The sequence below is a fragment of the Poecilia mexicana genome, unplaced genomic scaffold, assembly GCF_051168715.1.
Source record: "Poecilia mexicana isolate PSO_F unplaced genomic scaffold, ASM5116871v1 scaffold_3, whole genome shotgun sequence".
Lineage (NCBI taxonomy): Eukaryota > Metazoa > Chordata > Actinopteri > Cyprinodontiformes > Poeciliidae > Poecilia > Poecilia mexicana.
The window spans coordinates 27,893,924-27,915,017 of record NW_028263372.1 but is presented as its reverse complement, the minus strand read 5'-3'; the positions used below and the strand labels follow the sequence as shown (position 1 = coordinate 27,915,017).

Genomic DNA, 21,094 nt, shown 5'->3' with positions numbered 1-21,094 from the left:
TTCTTTATTACCTCTCTGACCTTTTTCCTTTTCTTCTGCAAGTCAGATGAGTAGTCATGGTCGAAATAGATCGTGTGCTCTTGGTACTTTATGTTTCTTTGCTTCCAAGCTTGTAATAGCACTTTTTGTTTTACATTAAAGTCCAGAAACCGGGCTATAATGGATCTTGGGCGCGCCGCTGCAGCTGCCGGCTTTGGGCCTAATGCTCTGTGAGCTCTTTCTAGTTTAATGACAACTTCTTCTTGAAACTCCAGAGAAGTGTTCAGGAGGTCTGTGATAAAGTTTACCATATCCTCTTTTTCCGCTCCCTCTGGAATGCCATACAGCCTAATGTTATTACGACGGAGTCTGTTTTCCATATCGTCACATTTAGCCGTGAGGATAGCTTCTCTTTCGAGCAAGTGTCCCAGTGCCCTCTCCTGCCGTATGCTTCGGTCTTCCGTTGCACTTACTCTGTCCTCCGCTTCAGTCAGTCTTCTGTCCAGACCCTCCAGTCGTGTCTTTAAGTCCTCCATGGATGATTCTACCCGGTGTAGAGAGCTCTTCAGGTCCCGGAATGAGTCGATGTTTTCCTGCCGCAGTTTTCGTAATTCTGCTAGCATCACTGTTTCCCCGCTAGCATCTCCTGCAGCTTTCAACGGTGTAGCTTCGGCTAACGTTAGCTGCTTAGAGCCAGCCGAAATGTCATCTTTTCTACCAGCCTTCATGTCCTTCTTTTCCGTATTTTGACTAGAAGTCCGTCCTCTTGAGCCCTTTCCTTTTAATTTAGTACTCATTTATCAATTTTCATTACTTTGTCGGCTATTTATTGTGGGTCTGGTGGAGCAGCAAAATTATGCGTCCGTCTTCTCCATTGCCTTCCCGGAAGTCCTCCGAAAAATCATTTTCAAGCTGTATTTGTCCGTATTGATCTACAGAGTAGCTGCAACTGCAGCTGACTCCACCTGCAGCTCGGCAGGGATGCAGGACTGGAAGGAAGAAAGGAGCCATGTTAATTATCCCTAGCTGAAGCAGAATGTAATTCTGTCATGATAAACTTACTCGCCTCTGCAATGAAAAGGCTGCTATCAATCAGGAAGCGTGTTCATCCCAGATAAACAGTGTTTGTGAAGGAAATGGGACATCAGGACAGTGTGGCTGCTCTGAATCTCACAGTGACGGAAACCAGGTCAGGTTTTCAGTTGTTTGGCTGCATGTTTCTCATGGGTCTACAGAGGCGCTAACCTAAATCTGGTGACTTTTAGGGAAGCTGCTTCATGCTTGTCTGTTTCTACAGATCTTTTCCAGGTGCAGAGAGAAATGAGTCGGAAAGCACAGCGTGAGTTGAAATTAGTATTTGCTTTTTCTGGTACTGCCTTCTTAGTCTAACTGCATGTAAATTTATTTCTAGCACAATTGCATGGCACAGAGTGAACTAACGCAACTGGCTTTGTGAAAAGGGAAACTTTGCTGTGACATCGTGAAAGAGAAATAAAAGAAGTGGATAAGACATAAATATAGTATTTAAGTTTTAAGAAGCAACTGTATTATTTATTTGAACAATCTTTGGCCTGCTGTGTGTACAGCAGGCCAATTACCTCATAATTTATGGAAAAGAAAATGAACAGTAATGAATTAAAACTGACAACCTGTGAATGTAAAATTGAATAGACAGCTTTTCCTAACTTCTCCTCTGTGTTCCCTTAAGTGAAAGTCACATTGTCCACAGACTCACCATGTCAGGCTATTAATAACAAGGGTTCTGTGAAGGGTAATGCCTCTGCACAAAGACACTGGGTGGGACCAGCAACTTAACACAACACAGGAGTCTTTTGGTTTATTATTTTTTGGGTAAAACTGAGCCAACATTAGCAGTGATTTGTTTATTCCAAATTGTTCTGATGGTGCATGTATGATGGTTTGTACTGAATTGTTAAAGAAATATACTGATATAATGATTATCCAATCTAAAAATAGAAAAGTGACATCCATGACATGGAAACATTTGATTGGTTTTATCACACACAGGCTTGAGATTTCTTTTACTTCGTCTCTTAGCTTAAAAGCTCCTCTTTACTTTTGAGCACTACTTTAGGTTGATCCTGATAAACAGCAAAAAACCGTATGGTTATAATGTAAAAAAATTGACAATGTTCAAGGTGTGTGAATCATTTTCATCAGATAAACCAACATCAACATTTTACAGTTTCACCATTTCCCAGATTTTCATGTTAGATAAACAGCAGTAAATCACTTTGAGTACTAAAAACTCTTAAATACCTTTGTGAAGAACAACTAGTGATGATCCCAATCTCTTTGAGAAAATTTCAACCACATGTATCTGATATTGCTGTATGAAATGCTTATATTACAGCAACTTTGATCTTTTTAAAAAAACAAACAAACAAAAAAACAGACATATTGTTCCTTTTACCATCATAATATATTTTCAAAATTGCCATTGGTAGGTTACACCATCAGTCCTACTTCAAACTGATTGCATTGTCCAAACCAAATAAACACACACAGAATATAACTCAATAACTGTCTCCATTCAAATACACACTTCACATACTTCACTTACTCTTTGTTACAACACCAACATGTTCAACACTATAACAATAGATATATTTTTTTTATCCATGCATCAGAGAGGCTAGAGAGGCTAACATGCCTCATTTACACATGTAAAATCATCCCAGGATTTCTTGCACAGTTGTTGCTACAATGTCAAGTTGGGTTCACACAGAGGGGACATAGTGTTCATAACATTTTTTCTATGGTTAAATTGTTATTATATGTTGCAGTTTTCTAATTATAACAACCAAACCCCCAGAGCAAACACACTACTGACCTATACTCTGTAAATATACCAAGATCTGACCCGGGCAGAGAGCAAGAGGAGAGCCTGAGGGCTAAACTATTCAGACCATTCACCCACCACTTTCTGCCTCACTGATGATATATTATGCAGCTCCAGTCGTATAGACAGAAAAGCTCAGACTAGCTTCTTTTACTCATATAACAGGCAGATTTATTGAAACAGCAAAATGGCCAGAAAAAATGTGAAAAAAAATTGTAAGAATGCAATGAATAAAACATTCTTGAGTTCATTAAATAGTCTGACATGATCAATCTTTACTCTCTGGAATATTAAAAGTTAAAGCAGCGAGGCAACTTTTACACATTTCCTTCAAAACACAAAGTATCAATTTCTAAGCTTGTTTTTATTTCATAGTTCATGTAATTTAATAAAGTCAAATTGGGTGTATTTCTCCAGCTCCAATTTACAGTAAATGTTATCTTAAAGGACATCACAAAACCCTTTGAAAGACAAAACAAGTCACTAATTCACATCCAGAAATATATATTCCAGATCAGTCCAAAACAATCCCATCGTACAGACAGATTAACATTTTATTGGATCCATTTCACTTCCATCCTAGTTTAAAATCCTTTTCATGAGATGCTAGAGAAAATCCTGGAGCGATTGCAGCATGTAACCCATTACTCCACCTCCTTCACCTGCTGCTGCACACTGCCTGTCAGCTGAGTAGTTAGAGGCTTGTACACTTTTCCCTTGCTTCCAAAAAAAACAAACTATTTTTGTTGTTTGCAAATATTGTCAAGAAAAACTCAAAAAGTGATAGCTTCAGTCTGTTAGGACAACACTGTTTTGAAACGGCAGCTATTAAACTACATGCGACTTGTAGACTTATACAAACATGCATCACATTTTCCGGTTGTCCACTTTGACTTTACTGTGCAGAGCAAAAAACTCAAACTAATGTTTCTAAAAATTGTAGAAATTTTATTTAAGTATTTTTTCCAACTACTTTAATATGCAGTGTTTAATTTTAATACTGCTCTGTATGAAAATCAAACTTCCTGATTTCCACTCGGGTTAAGCACAACGTTTGAGTGTGAGAGGAACAAGGCGATTTCCTGCCGACAGCAGCGCCTGCTGTGACAATATGGCCTCCCTGAATTAAAGCGTTCCCTATGGAGAGGCAGGAGGGACACACAGAGAGAAATCTGCTGTGGAAAATTACAGATAAGATATGGAGTAACTTACATTAGTAAAAAAAAAAAAACTTCTCAAGATTTTTTTTAGACATGCCAAAACAGGAGTGCACAGTTTTGTTTTGTTTTTTTTTAAACTTCAATAAAATTAAACAACACATTCTCTTTTCCAAGCTTTAGAAAAACAACTCAGCAACAAAGACATACAGGTTCTCCCACTGAATGAAAACTCCCAAAATGCCAGGTTTGAGTTTTAACACTGTTACAGACCCTAAAACAAAAACAGACATCAGTTTCCCAGCAGTCAGCGATGTTTTGTCTCATTTGAGCAGACTGTATTTCCGGCATTTATTTGTTATATAATCCAAAAGAGAGACAGGCGGGAAGCTACCGCAGACAGTCAATAGTTAAGACAAGCAGATTAAAGAAACTGGCAGAAAACAAAGTTCTGAAGAGACGAGTCATCACCCAGATGAAAACTTTAACTTCTGCCACCTCAATTGATTTTCAAAAGGCTAATCATATCTTTTGACAAAAACAAGTATTTATAGTTGCCACTAAGAGCCTCTGTCTTTAATTTCATGATTGGTCAATTAAAGTGAGTCTGTCAGCATGCTACCTAAAAAGCAGAAAGGAGGAACTGTGTGCAGGCAGGCAAACATGATAATGTGGGAAGCACAGGAGATTCAAAGCAATCATTCAAGGCCTGCAGGGATAATCACGGCAAAGTCCCACTGTCCCATTCACAGAGGATAAAACCCACTGGATTAATCTGTCGTCACACAGAATACACACACAAGCATGAAAATACTTGCATAACCCATGAACTACTCTTTCTCTTAGTCTCTTCTCACTTTCTATCAAACATTTTTCCCTTTTCCGTAACCATCTCTTGGTCACTTTAGCTCAATCACAAACAGACCTGCAGCTCTCTGCTATAGCATGCACACATTCAAGATGACACCTGTCAACATGCTGTTCTTTACATGGTTGTCAATTATCCATATCTGCATGCACCTTCTTTTGAAAGGGAGAGGCAGAGCAATGAAAAAGTGACTCTTCTTGGCACCAATTAAATGTTTCAGATGACAAAACAAATGTCAGTAACATTTTTGTTCTCTGTTTTACTCTTTTTACATGTTTATGTTTAGCATTTGTTCAATGCTTGCCGTTTTCTGAATCGGTTATAAATTAAGTTTGGCTAAAAGATGAGAAGTTTCCTTTGTATGGGTGGAAGAAGGTGTCCATATCAACCTGACTCTGCATGAAAAAACTAATTAACTTCTGCTTAAACTTGCTTAGTGGAAAAAAATTGTCATCTGGCTTTTACAATAATTGGCAAAAAGAGTCTTACAGTACCGTGGAGGAATTTGTGACACTCATTATTGCAGAAACATTGCCGGGCTTTCCAGTGTTAAACATTTAGAACTGAATTTTGGCAAGGCCACTCCAAAACATTACAGTTGTTTTATTACAAAATTCATGATTTCATCAATTATGACAAATTATCGGGTCAGAAGGTGACAAAAAAAAAAAAAAAGAAAATGTCTGTTTGTGTGTGTACCACCATGTTTGACTGTTAATACGATGTTCTTTTACTCAGAATTGTATGATGGATGTAATGGGATTAAAGTTGGTTAGAATCGCTTCTTCCCCCCGTTTATGAAATTATAATGTAATAACTGCTTTTTGTATTTGTTAAGTTTATTCTTATCTGATATTAAGATTTATTTGATAATCTTAAGCAACTGACTTTGATTTAAAAAAATGTATTGTAAAAAGCAGAATACTTTTTCTACACTATTTATTGAAAAATATTGAATATGCACATTATTCAGCACAACTGTATGCATTACAAACACTGATTCTCTCATGATAAAAATATCTATGTCTAAAACAGGTTAATACATTCTTCCCAAATGGGAATCATTTGCCTGTTCTTCTTGCCCTGACGTCAATAACCTTGCCTTCAAGGTAACACAGGAGCATTTCTACAGCAAGAAGCAAGGAATCAGGTTACTTTGGCTCTGCCGCTTCATCCTGATCAATAAGAGGAGATCATCTCACAATTTCAGGGAACTTAGAAATTACAGGCTGAGGGAGCATTAGAGTTGGAGTACATGTGTGTGATTGAAGGGGGGGGGGGGAAGATTTGTGTTTGTGTGAAAAGAAAGAGGGGTTGGATACAGAGAAAAAGCTCTGAACACAGCTGCCACTTCAGCTCGCAGAGTACAAGAGGTGTGAAATGAAAGAAAATGGAAGAACATGCAGGGCTTTTCACCAGAGGGCATTGTGTGGATCCCTCATGTTCAACAAATGTATGAATTTTACTCACATGAAACACTCAAATATTGTGAGAAGCGTTTTCACACTGTTGCCTGTTGACGCTTAGGATCAACTGAGAAGAACTGCAATAATGTCCAAGCAACCAAATGCACAGACATGTCAACACAGAGTTAAAAAGATGTAAAAACAACAGTCAGTGTGTAACACTGTGTCGTAACATTTAAATATGAAAAAGAAAGTCTCAAATTATTAAAAGTGTGGCGAATGATTGGCAAATTTATTCTGAGAAAAACTGGGCCATCCATTGCAAATATGAGCTTTAAATGTTCGAACCTCACAGGTGAGCAACATGAAAGTGTGATCAATCCACCAAGGTGCCAGGAGAACGTGTCCTTGTGTGCATAATGCTTATTTTTAACAGATGTAGCAGTACTGGACTGGAGCCTGGTGGTAATTTCTCACCTTTTTTTTTCTGGTGGAGTGTTGGAGGAGGGAGAGGAGGAAGAGGTGGCAGTAAAGGGGTTCTTATGTGTGATGACAGCAGGTACAATTTTCCCACCAGGAAGCCGGTTTTATGTGCAGCCTGGTTTCTTCTTCGTCACAACATTTCAAATTGAAAGAATACGATGAAAAGTTACAGCTTCTCCTTGAAATGTTGGGAATGTTATTGGCAATCCAACTGAAAATATTCTACGGTGTACAGAGCAGGTCAAACGGCATACGTCGCCTACAATGACTGTTTTCCTCTAAGCTCTCTTCAAAATGTTCTTGCTGGACCTGTTAAAACCAGTCTTACCAAATCTCCAAAAATATGAATGATTTTATAAGTTATGTTGCTTTGCTAACTCAGAATACACAATTTATCATAACGTTATGTTTGGATGACTTATTTAAATCCTGGATAATTCCATGCTTCTAACTTTCTGTTCAAAAATAACTCCAGCTATGGGATTGTATTTTATCTGCAATGAGGATTTGATTAAATATTTTTTTTTGTCTTTCTCTAGTCTATTAATAGAATCCATGTTTCCTCAGGTGTTTCCTGAAGTCCCCCTCCTCTGGAGGCTCAGTCTCACTGGGCCAGAGGAGGACTGATCACCCAGTCTTATTTGGTTACAATTAATACTTTCATTAACATCAAATGGCTTACTACATTCTCTGAGTCATTTGGTAACTTCCTTTAGCAAAATATCTTTCTGTGTGTCGGAAGGTGACAAAATCCCAGAGCAAAAATTCAAGTTTGTTCTCAGAAATTCAACCGTCAATCATCTTTACTTCTTTTATGTAGATTTTTCAATGGATTAGTAAAGCAAAAGTCTTTCAGACTGTTTTTTTTTCTTTATACATTATGAAACTGGTTTATTTTGGTATATTAATGTAGCTGAGCATTGTTGATCAATGCTACTATTCTGTTGGTAGTAAGTCGGACTCCTTCTTTACTCTGTGTGTGGGTGTTCATTTCCTGTCCTAATTGAAATATCTACTTGTTTACTCCTGGCTACAAACATCACCAGGCTGCCAAACGAAGGCAGAATACGCAGCTGACCTGCTTAACACTCTGCCTGAGCCGTACATCCTCACTGGCATTACCGCGAGTCCAGACGCAGAACAGGAAACGGGGATGGCCAGCATGCTGTTTTTAGTAGTAAAAGTTTAAAGTCGTTCTGAACAACTATTGGCAGCATTTATCTGAGTGAGGCTGAGAATAACTCTGTGCTTGTATAACTTCACAGCTTCAGAGATGATAACTTTCTACTGCATGTCTTCATCAGAAAGAAACGGGAACAAACCAGGGAAATCTGTGATGTTCTTGCTTACAGCTGAAGATTATCTGAAGCTCTCGTGAACCCATGTTCAAAGAAAGTTGTTGTCCATGATAAGTTAGGGAATCATGTTGCTTAATTCACTGCTTCAGTTTTGCTTTTTCTACTTTTTCAACCTTGATCAAAGCTCCATAAAAGAAGAAATGTTCTGCTCTGGGGTTTTTCTGGATAAATCAAAACGTACTAGTCTAATTCAGCAGTTCTCTGATTAGCTGTTTCCACCCTGGATGAGGTTCAGGAGATACTGATGTCACTAAATCCATATTTTTTGCCCCATAAAAATTTTCTTGGAGAAGTGCAGCATTTTCTTCTGTCAGCCACTGAAGGTTTATTACTGGAAAAAGAAAGTATTTAATTTCTATTGTTCACAACATGCTTACTCAGAAACTTGAATCTGACTCTTAGAATTGAACCAATCTCTAATTATCATCAAAAAGGTTGCTTTAAAAATAAAGTGGCATCGGCATACATCACACTTTTCACCACAAAAAAGAATAGTGTCAATTGTTTATCATATACTCTCAGTAAATGTTGTAGAAACAAATAATAAATCAAAGGCACATTCTGCTAATTATTCAAAATTATTTGCAGTGTTGCATGACATTAGGTAAAACATGACATCAGTTTACCTAATACTTGTGAATATTGATGACATTGATTGCAATTAGCCCATATTTTCATCAGATTTGTTTTTTCTTTCTTTTGTCCTCACCACCCTCCATGAGCTGTTGGATCTTGAGATCTGAATCAGATGTGGTGACAAACAGTGAAACTTCATCCAAGTGGCCAAATGGCACTTGATGGCAAACAGGGCTTGAACGCATAGCAGCTAAAACGTGATAACCGAAAAAAACACCGCAACGAAGAAAGACCTTTGTGAATGCATGCTGCACATGCTGACATTATTGTCCAGTTTTAATCTAAATCTGACAAAACTGACAAATCATTGGGAAATAACATTTCCCTAGCATCTCTTTCTCATTCATGACGCAACCTTTAAAAACAACTCAAAACATGCAATTAAGGTACATGTCAAGCGACAACTCGCTATCTTATGGCAATTTTTTTTTGTTTAGCTGATATATTTTTCTTTCATGATTTACACCAGAAATTAGAGGGATATTGATTTTTTTCATTAACTTGAGGAAACCTCATAGGTGAAGTACCTCTGTGCGTGTTTTCTGACTAACTGTAGCGCGTCAGCGCAGCCTGTAGTTGAGCTGAGCACTTCGGAGCTGTCCAGGGTGCTGAACCAGATCCACTTTCCCCACCTCTATACAATCCTCGCAACAGACAGGCAGTCCCAATGAATTTCACACAGAAAGTGGGATTAAGCACAAGATCCACAACAGTAAAGGAGCGATATCATAATGTGTCCTTTAGGGCGTCACTAAATCACATTTCTGTAAACAAATTTAAAAGAAATACAAAGAAATCTCGGAGAGATCTTAAGAAGCGGCACTACTCACGAAAAAGATTAATTGTCACAACAATTCACATATCCTTCTCTTAAACAAGCAGCCACTGGGGAACTTATGAAGCGCGCATCTATGAATACTTCTTTAAACTTTTATCGGTGCGGTTGTATTGAAATGTCAAAATTAAGAGGGGCAAAAAGGACGGAGTCAAACTTACCTGCTTAACTTTCTTTCTCTCGTCTTTCCCTTGTTTTGCTGTGAGTGTGGACAGGATGAAAATGTCTGTCCGCTCCAAAGCTCGGTTTAAAGGACTAACCTCCGTGGAAACACACTACCCTGCCCCCTCCCTAACACAGCGCTACGCCTGGCGGATTTATACAAAGGAACTTCCGGTTTAGACTTTGCGAAATAAAACCAGAACGGGAGTCACGAGTAAAAACTGGGGTTTTAAGAGGATGTGGAGTTACTTTCCAGCAGTACAGTGGTCTTAAAGATACAACTAGAGTTCAAATGAAAATTTTCAAAACAAGGGATATTTGATTTACAGATTCAATGTTTAACAACGCATTGTGTCTGTAGAGTTGAATACAATTTTACACATTCTTTTCAAACTTTTAGTGATAAGAAAGGAAATTATCTTGCAGGCTTCTTCCACTTCACAATTGGGCACTACTTTACGTTCTTCTGTCACCTAAAATCTTAAAATAGATAAAAAGTTTGTTGTTGTGATAAGACTTTTTTTTCGGAAATGAGGAGGAACTGGTATGGATACTTTTAATAGGTACTTCAAAATTGAGGTTAATATTTCTAATGGAGCTATTTTTTTGTTTGTTTATGTTTATTTCATAATTTGTAATAGTACTAATAATATTACCAATGGTAGATTCTATATTATATGATTTAGAAAATGGAAATTAAATTAGAAACACATCAAAATCTAAAAAAAAATTACCAAAATATAATACATGCAAATATTCTACATTATTTTTGTTTTAGTATACAATTATGCCTATGAAAGAACATGTATGCTACTTCAATACCCGCAGCAAAATTACGCTTTCTTAATTAATAATAGACTTTTAATCTGAAGAGCCGGACTTCTAATTTCCTGCTTCCCTGAATTGTATTTGCCCACAAAATGGCCGCGCCCTCTGACGTCAGAGGCAGCGGATAAAAGGTAGGGCATCTCAGCCCAACTCAAAGCCATGTTGGCTTTCTACCTCCTGTGAACAGATTCTCCCTTGTCATTTATAAACAGGATCAGGACGCAAACTGGATATGTTTGTATGTTACCCTAAATCTGATAGGTTAGTAGACACATTTCAGGAGGATTTAAACACACCGAGTTAAAAATAAAAAGTAAAAAATGTGCACTGATTTTTAACAAAAAGAGTTAAATCTTAACAAGGGGAATTTTAAAAGGAAACATGCAAAAGCTGCTCTGCTTTAAGATTCAGTGTTGAAGTGACTGCGATGTTTTCAGTTTTCTCCAGTTCTTTCACCTGACACCCTTGACCTTCTTTCTCTTTGTCTGAACTCAGCCTTCTGAAAAATATGCACTCCAGCATTTCACTCTCAGCACATAGGTACTGAGTGCATTCGAAAGCAGAGTAGTTTGGACATATTCTGCCATCTGTTCGCTTTCTTTCACTCCAACTCAGAACATCACAGTGCATTTTTTTACTCGGTGCAAGAGCTGCAAAAACACTTAACCACCATCACATCCAAGAGCAACAAGATTTCTATTTGAAGAGAGGCGTTAAAATGCAGACAATCCAATGATCTCGCTGCATCTCTTTTCATGTGCAAGTTGAAGCATGCTAATGTCTGCTGATTTTTACAGCAGCTTGTGTCTGCATTTCCATAAACATGAACCTGGACGGTCCTCCCTGTCCTTCTGAGATTGCTCAGGGTGTGCACAGCTGTTTTCCCCTTGGGCCCTTGACTTCATACGATCAGATTCATGAATTTTAAATAGCATCCAAGTGACACACAGGAACAAGCAGACGAGAAAACCGTTTTAAGATAGGGTGTTGCCATCTTTTTCTGGGCTTTAGACAGCACAGAAGGCTTCCAGCAGCCCCCACATTATACGAGATCAGTGAACATTACATCCCACAGTGAAAAAAAAACAATCTTATATTTTTATACATCATTTAATTACATTATGTCTTTTATAGCATGCCACAGGACTCTTTATGGAGGCTTAAACTACCTCAACCTTCATCTTGATAATTATGCGACTGTTTTTGGAGCTGGAAAAGATGACATTTTAAAGTAGATAATCAGTAGATTTAGATTCCTGGTTTCTGAAAGGAAAAAAAAAAAAAGTTGAAATTCCTCTCTATGCCAAATTTGTTTCCGTGATGACCGTGATGGTAAAAGTTGCTATTCATTCATTTATTCATTCATTACCAAATTCAGTGTTGAGTTTGTTCTCCTTATTTGCTGTTTTTGTTTTTGTAATATTATATAACAAAAAGCTGGTTGCTGAATATGATAGTCTAATTTTTTTATGATAAGAATATTAGATTATGATCAGTTTCTATGTGTCCAGCCCAGATCTTCGTCTTTATGATGCAGATCAAGTGGACCTACTTTATTGTTCCACATAATGCTTCCACCTAACACCAGGGTATGGTAATGTGATGTAATAAATATACTGCTTGATAAATTAATATGAATAGCACCAGTAACAAATAAATAAATAACTAAAAACTTATTTGAACTCCAGTGGGAGGTGAAATAAATGTTATTTTGGGATGTTGTGGGTAAAAACTTAGCATTAATCTTCCAAAGCATCAGCATCATTTGGTCCACATTTATCACAGTGGGTCCTAGATAAAAAAAAATAAATAAAAAAAAAAGAGCAGCTTGAATTGCCTGGTCAGAATGCCTGTAAATAAAAAGGCAGGGGAAGTTATTGCAAGAGAAAGGAAATGGTGATACAGAAACGAGCTCCGAGATCCATTTGCTGCCAAAATCAATTGGACGTTTCAGTGTGATGACTTTAAACAATGTGTTTTCATCACTGCTGCAGGACGTTCCCCCACCCCACCATCCCTCCACTTACCTCTGTCACTGTCACCGTCCTCCTCAGAAGATCCAGTTAGTTGAGCCAATCTGTTTTTTGCCGTTGATGGATTAGCCTCGTCTTCTTGAAGTTAACGGCCCCATGAAGAAACCCATTAAAAAAGAGATCCCTCCCTAGTGATGAGCACAATGAATCTCACTTAATTGTCATTGATTAAATGAAGACTGATTTGTGTCCTTGGGTCCTGGGCACATTCATGCACAGCACGGTGCACACACTGACAACAAAAGCAATCTTTAAGCTCAAACTAACTTTTGGTGTGCCAGATAGAGGATTAACTTATAAACACACTCCAAAACAGCTAAAGACTAATTGTCCACATACATTTATAAAAAAAATAAATAAAAAATGTTTCAGGATCATTATGTTTAGGTCAATACTTCTACTTTGTTTCTGTGTACAGATATGCACTAAACACTGCACATTTTGTTCCAAAGCAAAACAAAGATAAAATCAGATCAGATTTCTCCTCCAGCTTGATCAGGGGTCTGCAACCTTTACAATCCAAAGGGCCGTTTTTGCCCAGAAAAAAAAAAAAAAAAAGAATGTTCAGAGCCACAAATCTTTACAAGATTCAGCAGGAATTTAGTTGCTAGTCTATAAAAAAACCCAATTTTATTTATACATTTATTATTTTTAGCCAAAAAAATAATAAATAATACCTATAATATTTATTATCGGTGTTTCTCAACCCTGGTCCTCACCGCCCCCCTGTCCTGCATGTTTTAGGTAGTTCCCTTCTGCCACACACCTGAATTGCATCTCTGGGTGATTAACAGGCTTCTGCAGCACTTGATGGTCATGCAATCATTTGAATCAGCTGTTCTGGAACAGAGGCACATCTAAAACATGCAGAGCAGGGGGGCGGTGAGGACCAGGGTTGAGAAACACTGTGTTATCAGAAACTCTAAGTGCTATTGTGAAAGGTCCAGAGAAACACTTGTGGCAACGGAGCCACAGGTTCCATTTCTCAGTGCTGGAGAAATGTGGTAAAGAGAACAAGGGAAATGATCAGAAAAGACCTAGTGTCTGCATTTTACCTTCACCTGATGAGTGGAAAGAGCTTGAATAATTAGTTTTATCATTTGGAAGATTAACCAGCATGGGATCAACCAACTTGCTAACCTGGAATGAATATTCAAGTTTCTAAAATCATTTACAGCTTTAGGTGATTTTCTTTCTCCTTGCTGAATGACCTGTGTGTTTATTATGGAAATAACATACCATATATTACTCTTTTATTTGGGTACATTGCCAGCAGGTTGAGAATTTACTGAATTCTCTCTCAAGACTGCGGGGTGAACGTGTGTTAATGCAAATGTGCAACCAGCCGAGACGTGGTGAGGGAGGTCAGAGAGTCTGACTACAGACCAGAGAGCCATTTGTCTGAACACGCCATTGTTCCAGGTGACGGAGGCACTGCTTCTAGCTTTTCACAGCAGCACATGCTGTTGTGTTTTTGGAGGATTTGCCATCTAAGGAGCAGCAGAGCCCACTGACCTGGAAATATTTTTGGTGTCAAAAATGAGGAATTATTTTAATATTAAGAAAAGCTTTCCTGGTAATTTTGGATCTGGCCCTTCTTAGATGTTTTTTTTTTTTTTTTTTTAACAGAATCTCTTTTGGGATTTTATCCTAAATGATAGGAAGACAATCAGCTTTCCTCTCCTGACCCACTGACACAAACAACTGCACAGGACTCCAAGTGTTAGCTAGATCTGCAGCTTAGACACTGGCATTGGCATCAAACCTGCTGCTGCAGTGCCATGTGAAACTAAGCAATGCCCCCTGAATTTTTTTCACATTACAACCATGAGCCTGTGAGTATTTCTTTCTTGGAAAGTGTGGTGTGCATACATATTAGGTCACTATGAATCAATACATGCAGCTTACACTGTAGTTGGAGCTGCTGTGCGTCTCCCTCTTGAGCGTTTGCTCAAACTAAAAGCAGGAAGACGAGGAAAGAGTTGAGCGTCTCTACGATGCTGAAATGTAAATTCTCACCTCAGATCAAATAACTGAGTCGAATTCACTCAAAGTCAAAGATCAGACAACATTTACTGCCAAAACAAACAACAGATATGAACTTTACAACGTCCAAGCGTCAGTGCAACCAGTCACACAGTTTTCACCAAAAACTGAATTTAAAATGCGTGTGGAGTAGAAATAATTAGCATTGCGTTTTATTCATTTTTTTTTTTTTTTTTTTGTATTTTGTATTAGTTTTCTGGTTCATGTAAGTTTTGTCAAAATGACATATCTTAATGTTTTAGATGGTGGGAGGAAACTGTTTCTAAGATGATAACTTGTAAAAACTTGATGCAACAAATAAAGCCATAAGAAATCCTGCAACTTGTGCAACAAATGAAGAGCCAGTGGGAAGGAAAAAAAAAAACATTTAAAGGGAACAGTTTGGTCTTGTAACTTTAACTGGCTTTTTTTTTTTGGACACTATAATTTTGAGTATGAATGTAACATTGCACCGTATAATTGGATACACGACTTCTGCACTGAGACCTGAGTATTTGCCTTCTGTTGGGTAACTGAACAAAGCCTTATACTCGCCGTTTTAAAAATTACACATCAAACATAAATTTAAATAACCTTCAAATATTCTTGAGAACACACAGCATTTGGTTATACTTCATAAAGAAATAAATGTGCCTGCTACAGGAAACTTTGTGAAAAATGACTCAAAACTTTCACAAAAATCCAAGTGTTTGCTCTAAAAAGTGCTCCGATGTGAGTGTGGGGGGAGGGGAGGGGTTGTGGTTACCTCAGATCCAACCTGATCAGTGATGGAGCACACTGATCCGTCCTCAACCACAGACACACAAGAATATTCTACTTCTCGGCGGTTAGATAGAAGAACATCATGAGCGCTTTGAGTCTTTGTTCAAAGAGCTGTAGTGTCACCCGAGGAGCAGCATGTCTGTCGGTCACAAGGCAAGAGTTTCTGTGTGGTTCTTTTTGACATAATGATGAACAGAGTTCCTGCACAGGACGCCTCCGATGCTCAGCGCCTCATCACAAATGACAGGATATCATCAGCCGTCACCTTCATGAGCGCCGACGGATCGCAAAGAACGGAAGTGATGTCACCCTTGCAGATCAAAGGTCCGGAGGCAGTGACTGGAGCAGCAGTAGGCCACAAAACTCACAGTTGTTCTGCAGAGGAAGGGGCGGAAATGCAGACAAGAAGCGAGTTTAATTAAAAACATTTATCGAGAAGATAAGACGGGGACAGTACCGGGGCAGAAAAAGAAAGAAGGGGACGTTTGTTCTGACCTGCGGTGGACTCCGGCCAACGCCGTGTCACGCAGAGGGAAAAGCTTGGGATAGATGATGGTGAACATGGCTTGGCTGCAACGGTGACAGTGACCCAGAGGGAACCGCAGCAGGTCCAGCAGGCTCTTTGGGAGGACGATGGGAGGCAGCAAGTTCAGGCCTGAAAACACAACATGCGACGGATTAAAACGAGGTAACAGACAGTCAATTATTTTATTTATAAACGAATTTGTCTAGCTGGGGATCAATGGCTTGAACACTTGTATAAATATTTCAACATAATATTTCTCCACTTTATTGTATCGTACATCTGATTTAAAAGCTTTTTTTAAATATATTTTATGGGGATTTATGAGTGACCCATACAAAGTAGCACATAATTATGAAGTGGAAGGAAAAAAACAACTTTTTTTCACACAAAAATCAGAAAGGTGTGCTGTGAATTTGTACTTTGCCCTTTTTTGTACTTTTATACTCATGAATAAAATCCGGTGTGACAAACTGATTTGGGAAACCACCATATTAGTAACTGGGGTCTTCCTGTGTATAAATTAATTTCTGGGATCAAATTTTGAAGAAGTTGGGACACTGACAGTCATCCACCACTGACAAGGTGAGAACGGAGAGCATCAATCATAGAAGCAGCCAAGAGGTTCATGGTAACTCTGCAGGAGCTGCAGAGTCACACAGATCATTTTCTTCCTCTTCACAACCATGCATTACTTCACTTGGTCTATCATGAAAAAAATCCCAATAAAATACATTAAAAGCTGTAGTTGTAATGGGGCAAAATGAGGAAAAAAATAAATAATATACTTCAGCATCAACCTAACTTTAATGCATTTTAGCGTGAGAACATTACTGACAACACGTTTAACTAATAAAGATAATATTTACTACGCCGATCTGCTTGAACAGAATCCCCTAAAGCAGCTGGTCATGGAGCCAGAAAGTTTTTTCTTTATTTCAATTCCCTGAACAAACAGCAATGAATCACTTTTATGATGAATCTGCTTTCATGGATTTGTCAAAAAAGACTGACTGTTAGGCAATTAAACTCCTTCCAAAAGGACAACAAGAAGTTTAATGGAAAAATAAACAAATTAAGAAAATGAAGGAGTAACTACATAAAACTGAGGACAGACAGAAAATCTGAACATATTTAAGACTTTTTTTTTTAAACTGAGATGACCAAAAGACTGTGATTTTTCAGAGGCTGCAGAAACCATAAAGGCGAGTTACAGCCAGCCCCCACCTGCTGGGCGGTGATGGTAGATGCGATGCATAGTCCTCATAGCCAGCTCTTCCAGCGGAACCACGTTATCCGTGTGCGACCCAATCACCTTCACTTCAGCCGGCAGCCCCACCAGGGCCTCAGTCAGTACCTCACCCATGCTGCCACCCTCCAGAGCTTGAGAGGATAAGCCACACCTGCACACACACCACAGGAGAAGTTGTTACCTGAGTGAGCAGCTGTACTAGCGGGAGCTTGAAGTGATAATTACCATTACAACATGGCAAAACGTGCAGACTCTGTACATTTGATATGCATGTGTTTGGGAAGTTTGCGCTGTATTAAACACCAGAAATTTAACATCACTGGCTTAGAAGTTTATACTTTGAAATATGAGAGAAAGATGTTGTGTAGATCTTTTTTCCCCCCCCTTTCAGATAAAAAAGGCTGCGCTGAAGTGAAAACTCAATTTCTCCACAGACACTCATTGATATTTTTGCTTGTCGGCTGACGGTGTCACACTAAACCCTCTCATATGCATCAAAATTGCTCTAATGTCAGAGTTTTTTGTTATTTCACTTCAGCTTAGTGATATATAACAGTTATCCAAGTAAGCCGTCTGCACCCAGTTGAAATACTCTTCTGAAATAACTGCTGTCGGTGTTAAGGATGTTACCCGCTGCAGCCGATGACCTTGTTGTACAGGTAGGAGGGAAGGCCTTTCAGATCCACGTTGTTATCTACAAACACAAACTGCAGCTCTCGGGATCTGCCCAGATCTATAAAACAGGCAGACGATTAACGATGCGTTGCTCACGATATCCAAATCGTTGCAGTTGATCGCAGACACAGCACCATACTGACCGAGTGGTAGGAAGGTTAGGCGATTGGCTGCCATGGAGAGCTGGTTGAGGCGGTGCAGCCAGCAGACCTGGCGGGGGACATGACTCAGAAGGTTGTGGTCCACTGTGAGGTTCTGCAGGGAGAGGCAGCGGTGCAGGCGGTCTGGAAGAGACATCAGCTGGTTCATAGCCAAGTCGAGGGTCTCCAGGTCCTGCAGATCACCAATCTCTGAGTGAAAAATAACAAATGCGGAAGCATCGATATTAGGAGAACAGAGTGGTTATTTGGGACTTTAAAGTTTAAAACAAAGGACTATACTAAAAATCTCTTGAGGCCAAAAATAGCCATATGTAATTTGTGAGTGTGTACAATAACTGCTGAAGATTAACATTATGACAAAACATGAGCTTATGGGTGCTGGACAACTTCATTCTACAGTTTGGCTGAAGAGCTCAGACGCAATCTGCTGGCAAACTGAGGTTTTACACCCATGTGTTAGACAAACACATGGGATTCAACAGCACAGATGTGCCCAAAAGGTTTGAACTTACACAAATTAATACTTTAGATTTCCCATGATAAGTGTGTTAAATAGGTGGGTTGTCACCTGTGCAGAGTTTTCTCAACATTGGCGGAAGGAGAGTGTGAATGCACATGAATACAAGGTGAAGCAGAACCTTACAGACAACAGAATCATACCAAGAATTGCAGCGAAAAGGCCATGAATGTCTAGACAAAACATCAAGACCCAAAACTTAATCCTACAGAAAGTTCAAAGGTGGACAAGAGAAAACTGACCTTTACACAGCACCCAGTGAGATCAAACAGCTGAGATGACATATTTCGTGTAATATACATAAATACAAGTACATAGATTTTTTTTTTCTTAGGAATTCTTCTGATTGGTTGAAACAAATACTTACTAATTTGTCAAGAAGAAAAGTGAGTGCTATGATGAATTTGTACAACAGTAAAGTATCTTGATATCATTTACAAACAATTCTTGAATAAAGAGTGGATTCAAAACATCCTGCAAGTGGAACTTCTTCCAGTCTTCACCTCTCCATGTTTAAAAAAAAAAGAAAAAAAATGTAATCAGCCTGAAACAGAACATTCCTAATCTTTTCTGCAGGAGGTTGACTGGGAAGTGTATGAAACACAGAATGGCGCAACAAATACACCTATCGTTAGACTATGTTGCTCTCACAACTTTCCATTTTTGTGTTATAAACATTCAGACCATGAAGTTCCCCTACATTTTTAGCTCAGTTAAGAAAAGAATATTGTATTTTAAATTCATATTTTGTTTGTAAATTTAAAACTGGAATAACATTTACCTGGTGGAAGGCATTTGAGTTGATTATTGGACAATCTCAGGTGTCGCAAAGACCTCAGGCGGCCAATCTCTGGGCAGAGCATCTGGAGGGCGTTATTGCTCAGGTCCAGTGACTGCAGTCGTGCCAGGTTTCCAATAGCTGGAAATCAAAAGGTTAGTTTAGCAGTTACATCTAATTTCTTTGAAATAATGGCACAACTGTCTGGTCGTACTGCAGTCCTACCTTCAGGAATAATGACGATGTTGTTTGAGTGCAGGTACCTTGAATCAAAAGACAAAACGTGATTTAAATTAAATATTTAAATACAACAAAGATATCTGAGCAAATTACAAGAGCACTTACAATTCTATAAGATTTGGGAGCTTCTGAGCAAGATTATCAGGCTGATAAAAAAACAAAAAAAACAGGACAAAAGCAGAAATTATAAGGGATCTCACAGGAACAAAACGTCAGTCATTCATGAGTGCTTTTTTTAAAATCACAAATGATGGTGCTGTGAGGATACCAGTGTAGTCAGCGAGTTTCTCTTCATGTACAACCTCTCCAGAAACTGTAGTCCTTCATCTTTTAGCAGCTCTACGGGAAAAATGTTCAGGTTTTTGTAGTTCAGGAACAGGTTTTTGTGGCGCTCCTGCTTGGCCATGAATATAGTCTCGTGGAGTTCAGTTGCCATTTCTCAGGAAAGCTCTCCCCTCCTGGATGAAGGACACTTGGCAACGCCTGAATCTCCTATGGCATCACTGTTTCCTGAAAGTCAACAAGCATGACAGGTTCATCTTAATCAACTAGAATCTCTTGAACAAGTTAATTTAGTGCCCAAAATATGAAACCCATACAAAATACCGATTAATTATATAATATTATATAAATACAGCATACTACGGCCAGATCTATCGGCTTCGAAGGGGTTGTAGTTATTTATAAGGCTTCGAGATTCCAGCAAACCACGATGAAACTTTATAGAAAATATTTTCTGGACTAGTATGAACAAAAAACAACTTTTAGGAAGGTGTGTCTGATAATATTAAACATTAAGTATAACAAAATAGGAAAAATAGGTTCAGTTTTCACATATCAGCACAAAAAAACAAAACCTCCGCTTAGAATCTCACTATCTGTGCAACAAATTCAAATAAAAATATGATTTTCATTTTGAAATGAAATGCTGAAATAAAAGCAATATTAGATGCTACTCAAATTCGCTGAGAGGCACCTACATTACTCTTGAGATCCTTTCATTGAAAAGGGAGAAAGTAAAACCACAAAACGACAGCTGCATGCAGTAATGTGGCCAGATAGTATTTTGTTTGTAGTCGTTTTAAATAAGAGCCACCAGTATCTATAAGGCTAGAAAGAGCAACAAAAGGCTAAAGTCAATGATGCATGCAGAACCTGTCAGCCGTTTCCCTTTTTCAGCATAAACAAGTCAGAACTGTGACCTGCAATAGCCACTTTGCTAATTGGTTACTAGCAAAACACAAAGTTCAAAACAAAAATAATTTACCTTAGTAGCAGGAGACCACTGTAAGACACTGTAACTGTCTACATCGTCTCGTCATCTATCGGAAGAAACCTGTGAGCCCTGGAAGAGCTAAACATCCAAACAAGAAGCTCCAGGTTAGCAGCAATCATCTGTCGTAAACAAGCCTGCGTCACAGTACAGACTCTTCTCTTTTTTATTTCAAGGCTGAGATGGCGCCGCTGGGGTTTTGCTGCCCCCAATTGGTAAATAACCGTACTGCACTAAGGAGAATCTGGTCGCAAAGCGG

The 21,094-nt window shown here is 38.6% G+C and overlaps 2 protein-coding genes across 3 annotated transcripts in view; both read right to left on the bottom strand.

Annotated features, from left to right (window-relative positions):
- Positions 1–9,836, bottom strand: part of LOC106920158 (synaptosomal-associated protein 25-A-like) — a 39,989-nt gene extending 30,153 nt beyond the window's left edge. For both annotated transcript variants that reach the window (XM_014991016.2, XM_014991015.2), the window contains exon 1: positions 9,747–9,836. The gene's annotated coding sequence lies outside the window, so the exon portion shown is untranslated. The remainder of the gene's footprint in view (positions 1–9,746) is intronic.
- Positions 9,837–14,662: 4,826 nt separating this feature from the next.
- lrrc28 (leucine rich repeat containing 28) lies at positions 14,663–20,995 on the bottom strand. Its single transcript, XM_014991017.2, has 10 exons — positions 20,830–20,995; positions 19,831–20,072; positions 19,668–19,708; positions 19,548–19,585; positions 19,326–19,463; positions 18,010–18,216; positions 17,822–17,924; positions 17,167–17,342; positions 15,912–16,071; positions 14,663–15,791 (listed from the first exon to the last, which is right to left on the bottom strand). Exons 2-10 carry the CDS (start codon positions 19,996–19,998, stop codon positions 15,722–15,724), a joined length of 1,101 nt encoding a protein of 366 aa, XP_014846503.2. The 5' UTR covers positions 19,999–20,072; positions 20,830–20,995; the 3' UTR covers positions 14,663–15,721.
- Between the last annotated feature and the right edge of the window lie 99 nt (positions 20,996–21,094).

Excerpts from the sequence above, each read along its gene's own strand:
- lrrc28 (XM_014991017.2), bottom strand. The coding sequence starts at position 19,998 with ATGGCAACTGAACTCCACGAGACTATATTCATGGCCAAGCAGGAGCGC. Across the intron at positions 17,343-17,821 it reads AAGGTCATCGGCTGCAGCGG|GTGTGGCTTATCCTCTCAAG; the intron begins GTAACATCCTTA and ends GTGTGTGTGCAG. Across the intron at positions 15,792-15,911 it reads TTGGCCGGAGTCCACCGCAG|AACAACTGTGAGTTTTGTGG; the intron begins GTCAGAACAAAC and ends CTTCCTCTGCAG.